General features: G+C 42.1%; 1 protein-coding gene across 1 annotated transcript; it reads right to left on the bottom strand.

Annotated features, from left to right (window-relative positions):
- armc6 (armadillo repeat containing 6) lies at positions 1-5,399 on the bottom strand. Its single transcript, XM_012874693.3, has 8 exons — positions 5,292-5,399; positions 4,906-5,051; positions 3,875-3,960; positions 3,207-3,777; positions 2,981-3,126; positions 2,753-2,884; positions 1,447-1,584; positions 1-1,348 (listed from the first exon to the last, which is right to left on the bottom strand). The coding sequence occupies exons 2-8, from the start codon at positions 5,024-5,026 to the stop codon at positions 1,136-1,138; spliced, it is 1,407 nt and encodes a 468-aa protein (XP_012730147.2). The 5' UTR covers positions 5,027-5,051; positions 5,292-5,399; the 3' UTR covers positions 1-1,135.
- Positions 5,400-5,903: the final 504 nt, after the last annotated feature.

Here is a 5,903-nt window from a genome sequence, read left to right as displayed (position 1 = left end):
TGATGATTGATGAAAGATCTTTACATATTGTAGAGAATAGTTTCATTTCACATTGATTTCTCCATCCCTGTGTTGTAATAACCAACTTTGAGCATTTACCCACTAAACCAAAAAAAAAAAAAAAAAAAAAAAAAAACACGAAGTGTTGCGGTTAGCACGACCTGACATCAAAATGGAAAAAGATCGTAATTTTAGAGTTTCTGGCAAAGCGGTCACCGATCAGGGACGATCAAGCTGAAATACTGCCCAGAGTGGCCTGCAGCCAGTTTGTTGCTGTACATCTACTTTCACCATTTATCTTATCTTAGAGACCAAGCTTTAAGTTGGTCTTATAAAACCTATTACAACAAGATGTCTTCTGCCTGTTGCTAAAGGAAGATCACATTCCAGCATTTTACCATGATGGTTCTAGGCCAGTGAAATACCTCAACCACATAATGTAAATAGTCCTAAGACTATCACGACAAACTCAATCATACAAAGACCTACAAAGGAGCAAGGACAACACTGAATACAGTTCATCTACGATAGAAGTCTATACCCGCTTGTCCTTGCAGGGTCACAGGGGGGCAGATGCCAATCTCCAGCAGTCAGCGGGCCACAGGCGGGGTACAACATAAATATACAACCAAATCTATTTCTGTTACACTTGTTTACTTTTTTTCATTTAAGGCGAGTTTGGAAATTTGGTAATGGTTTCTTTATGAATAGGTACAAGAACAGTATAATATAAAGATGCTAAACAACGAAGGGAGGATGAAACCAAAGTATAAAAAAATAATATAGCAGCATAGAGCATTTGTGTTAAATACGTGGCTCAGCCAACATAGGAGAGAAATTCTTAGTGCTGCACAACAAATTCAGGCAGAAAGGACAAAAAATGAACATAAAAATGTAAGATTGAAAAAAAAAAAAAAGGAATTCCAAATTCCTTTTTGCACCGAGTTTCACGTGAGTGAAATATCAGTCTTAATGGAAAATTGATAACTGGGTTTAATCAGCATTAACTGCACCAACATCTACATCACAGGTAGGTTTATATGTATTAATTATTATCCATGAACAGTGTACAACCTTACGTTATTTTCTGCAGTTACTAAAGTCGCTGCATGTACCCGGCGGTTTTATTCCACTCTCAGTTGGCGATGCTGCCGTGTTTCCCAGTCCACAGCTCTCGCAGCTCCACTTTGCATTCCAGATCTCTGAGAGCAGCTTTACCCAAATCCCCACAGTCTTCATGAGTCTGCAAAGCCCGAACGATCAGAGCTTCTGCTCCCAGCTCCAGGATTTGTTGGTTGTAGGTACGCACTCTTGCAACAAGGTTTCTTATCAGCATGCACGCTTGTTTCTGTTTGATGAAAAGAAGAACAGAGCAGACATTAAAAAAAAAAACCTGGAGTCCCCATCATTCAGTAAGCGTAACCGCTTTTAGTCTTCCCATGTTACCTGTACATTCACCGCATCAGGATGAGTCTTCATGGCCTGCACGGCGGCCATGGCTCCCCCGTTCTCCATGATGACCTTACAGTTGTTGGGTTTTCGTAAGGCAAGGACAGAGAGGCACGCACAGCCCTGCTCACAGACCTGCAGCAGAACATAGGCACGGTCTTTGTATCGTCCTGTGCATCATCTCCCAAAAACATCGTTTGTTTCATGTCATGTTTAAAACTGAGATATCTAGAGTGAAGCACTGTGGTGGCTGCATCGTGCTGTGGGGGAGTTTTTCCTCGGCAGGGACCGGGAAGCTTATTGGAGCCGATGTTAAAATGGATAGAGCTCATTTTCAGGAGAAGTTTGAAATCCATGCATCATTTACATCACGTATCGCAAAACAGTCGTTCCAGGGGTCCGTTCTTCGTACGTCGCTAACTCCGTTAGCAGGATTTCATTGTTGACGATTTGGCATGATCTTGGATCGTTTGGTTCTTCGAAAGACTTCCTGCACTTGTTGTCATAGCAACATGTGCGCCAGCTTAAACCTGCTCGAGAGCAGACTTATTTCATGTAAACAAGATTAGATCGCAGCTTTAGAAGCGGAGGAGATGTGAAGTCTGCCGTAGCCATGTCCATTTTTACGACAGCAACCTGTTGTGGAAGGTGCAAGAATGATTTTAGAGCTTTTCGAATTAATCGCGTATTGCGCAATAGACAGGATCCTTTAGCGCAGCGCAACAGTGTAATTGTAGAGAGATTTTCTTGGTGGCTGTTATAAACAGACAAACACATCATTTAACAGTGGCTTTTAAAGAGGAAAAAGTTGTGTTAGAAAATATTTAAGTTGTTTGTATGATGGTTTGCTTTTTATTTTTATTATATTAGGTAAGATTTGTTCAGGCCATTTTATTGTGAAGTTTAGTTTTACTTTGAAAGGCTTGCTTCCTGTCGAGCCGTATATTGTATTAGAAAAAAACTATGGATGGATTATCTAGACACGGAGCAACTTAAACAAACGCATGAACGCGCAGTTGTCTCAGATAACGCAATCCAGCCATACTAATCATAAACAACAGGTGTGTTCGAAGAACCCAATTAGCCGGATCATGATTAGCCGGATGAAGTCATCTTGGATGTCTCATTTGATCTCGGATGTTTTAAGCAACGTACGAAGAACGGACCCCAGGTTTGTTGTTGTGCTCAGACAAAAACGGAAACAGGTTTGGGGTATGGGTCCTCTTACAAGATGCTGAACAAGACATTTAAAGTTGAAGCCAGAGATATAATATTTGCGTAGTTTGCAGGTGTGACAACTCACAGCGGGGTTGCTCGTGTGTCGGTTCATGGCCACGACAATCAGGTCAACACCACCAGCTTTAACAACTGCGTCCTTCACGTCGTCGTTTCCTGCTAGTGCACGTATGGCGCTAAGGACCTGCCGGACCAACTCCTGCAAGAACAATAGGCAGTTCAGAGAAAGGGGGGAAGGAGGAAAGCACAGTCGGACCCGTTTTGCAGCAGTGCTCTGTTTATCTGTGTACTCTACCGGTGACTCATAGCTGTCTGCAAGTAAAGTCATCATGAATTTTAATCCTCCCAGATCGCAGATGTCTTGACAGAACTCATTCCTGACAGCCAGTCGGGATAAAGTGGCACACAGTTCACTCAGAACAGAAGTGTTGCTACGGTGAGCTGTGAGGGAGAGGCGCAGAAAACAAAGATGTCACAGTAACCAAATGCTCCTCGTTTAACGACCGATTAGCCGGGCTTACCTTTCGCGGCCTCAATTAAAATCTTCAGTCCATTGTGCTCGAGAACAATACTCTTGGCGTGTTCGTGGGCCTGTCCGAACGAAACTCGGACGTCGTCGTCGAACGTCATGACCCTAAGGGCCAGCGAGGCCTCCTTCACGAGCTCGGGGCATCCACTGTGTCGCGCTATGGCACCAGTCAGCAGCGGCAGCACGCCACCTTTAACCAGATCCTGCCTGTTCTGCTCGTGTTTTATGCAGCAGTGACGCACCGCGCGGATGGCGCCGCGCGTCACCGAGGGCTCTGCCTGGTACTTCTGAAGAACATCTAAAAGGAACCGTCGGCCCTCCTCGTCCAACAAGTCCGGCTGTCCATCTGTCAGCGCAGCCAGAGCCGACAGCGCAGCGAGGACAGAATCCTGCTCCTCCGTGCTCTTTTTGCAGCAGGAGAGGATGACGGGGTACGCGTCTTTCTGAGCGGCAAGGTACCTCTGCGCGAATCCAAGGGAGCACTGCTCGGTGAAGCATGTTATTTCTGCTTTCAGATCAGGAAGAGCGCCGGTGTCCATCCCAACGCAGAGAGACTCCAAAGCCTGCAATCAGGAAAAGGCTCAGTAAATCAGCACACAGTGGGAAAAAAAAACAAAAAATGATATTTGTGGACTAAATGGATCTGTTCAGTAGACTCACCTGTAAGACCTCATGCGGTTGCTCTTCTTGATTGTCATCAGATGATGCAGTCGGTACAACTTTCACTATGCACCTGAGATCCACACCTGCGGCAGCAGATAAAACCTCCGTCATTAGTTGTGGCCGCATTCACCTGTTCTGATGATGCAGTCATTGGCTTCCCTCTAAAGTGAGGTTAGATTTGTGTTTTTGTTTTCCATTTCCAACTGTGTTCTACAAGTATTTTGCTTCGTCATTTGGTTAAACTACAATCGGCATGTGTTTATGTTCATTTTGAGGAGTTCTTGCTTTTGTTGGCGATTGCTTTGCACTTAATTTGATTTGGCACTGATTTGTAGATCCTCTAAGATTTATTGCATAAAGGTCATTTATATAAATATGGATATTAGAATTGTCATTCAGCAATTCCCAAAATTCTGACTAGAATAAAGCAGGGTTTAAAATGTCAAACTCACAAACTTTTTCAAAAGTATAAATTAGGGCTGTGCACTATGAGGATATCACTGCTGAAGGCTGTGATCACGATATTGGATTCCATCAACACAAGGTTCCCATCATTCTGTGCACCGTAGCATCTCTGATTCTTCAATGTATTGTTGTATGTGTGTGTATTGTGAGCATGAAGACTTAATCCAACCAGCCAAATACATCAATAACATGTGGCACATTAGAAACCTATGAAGCTATCAAATACAGCATCCAAACTGTACTTTGCTGCTTTTGCACAGATTGATATTGTGATCATGACTGCCATTCAGTACACTGTGCAGCTCTAGCACAAATACGCAACTTCACAATGGATGGATGGACAGACGGAGAGGACAAGTGTATGGATGGGCGAATACAACAAAAAATAGAAATACAAATATTTTCACACACTTCTCTAACGCTAAAAAAATGCTACATAGATATTCTACTGCTATAAAAAGTTAACTCGTAGTAGTAGTTTCTATTTCAATTAGCCGGGCACTATAGTGGCTTTGCCTCCCTCTGGGTCTTTCCTTCGGCGTAGATGTGTTTAGATATTTTACCCTGAGACTCAAACTGCTCCACCGCTTCCCTCAGAGCCTCATCTGGATCCATCTCAAACTCCTCCATGTTTTCCCGGACAACGGCATCAAAGGTTTCCTGGGTGATCCGTCGCTTCGACATTTTTCCTTGCGTTTTCTTCCCTGCTCTGATGCAAAGACACGAACATAGCGGCGTTAAAAGATGCCCAATCTCTCAGGCTAATCGAGACACACATTAGACAACTGGAAGTGATGCCCGCTGTTGCTAGCTAACTGGTTATCTTTCTATTTATCATGTTAGATGCATTAAATCTATAGCGGAAAAAAAGATTAAATGTACAATATATTGTTCTTATCAGAAATAGATACTTCGATTTAAAGGAATCAGTGGAAAAACTAGTAGTTACCTCTGAAATAGTGACAGACAACCCGGCTTGCGATTACGCACAGTAAGTAACCGAAGCTACGTAAGTGTGTTTTGTGAATCGCACCATCCGCCCATTTCGGTGCACTCGTGTATTTGGTCTGTCGCAACATGGAGAGCAAACATTTGTTCCTATTCGAGGTTTTGCGTGACTCGGTTGAAATAAATAAATAAATAAATAAATAAATAAATAAATAAATAAATAAATAAATAAATAAATAAATAAATAAATAAATAAATAAATAAATAAATAAATAAATAAATAAATAAATACATACATACATACATACATACATACATACATACATACATACATACATACATACATGTTTTACCAAGCTAAGTAAAGTTCTGTACATATCCCCGGAAAAACAATGAAACGGGCAGAGAAATGCTCTTTATATGGTTCGCTTGGATTAATTTCCCTTCAAAACAGAGGGGGCATTATAGCATGCGTTTGTGGAAGTCAGCAATAAAGAGACAATATAAGTAATGGGCCTAGCTTAATTCAGAATGAACTTGCAGCTCAGAACATATACAAGAAGGAACGTGACGCCACACATTCATATTTTTAGATGAATATTTAACATCTTTA

The sequence above is a fragment of the Fundulus heteroclitus genome, chromosome 6 (assembly GCF_011125445.2).
Source record: "Fundulus heteroclitus isolate FHET01 chromosome 6, MU-UCD_Fhet_4.1, whole genome shotgun sequence".
NCBI classification, from domain to species: domain Eukaryota; kingdom Metazoa; phylum Chordata; class Actinopteri; order Cyprinodontiformes; family Fundulidae; genus Fundulus; species Fundulus heteroclitus.
This window is presented reverse-complemented; position numbering and strand designations above follow the sequence as displayed.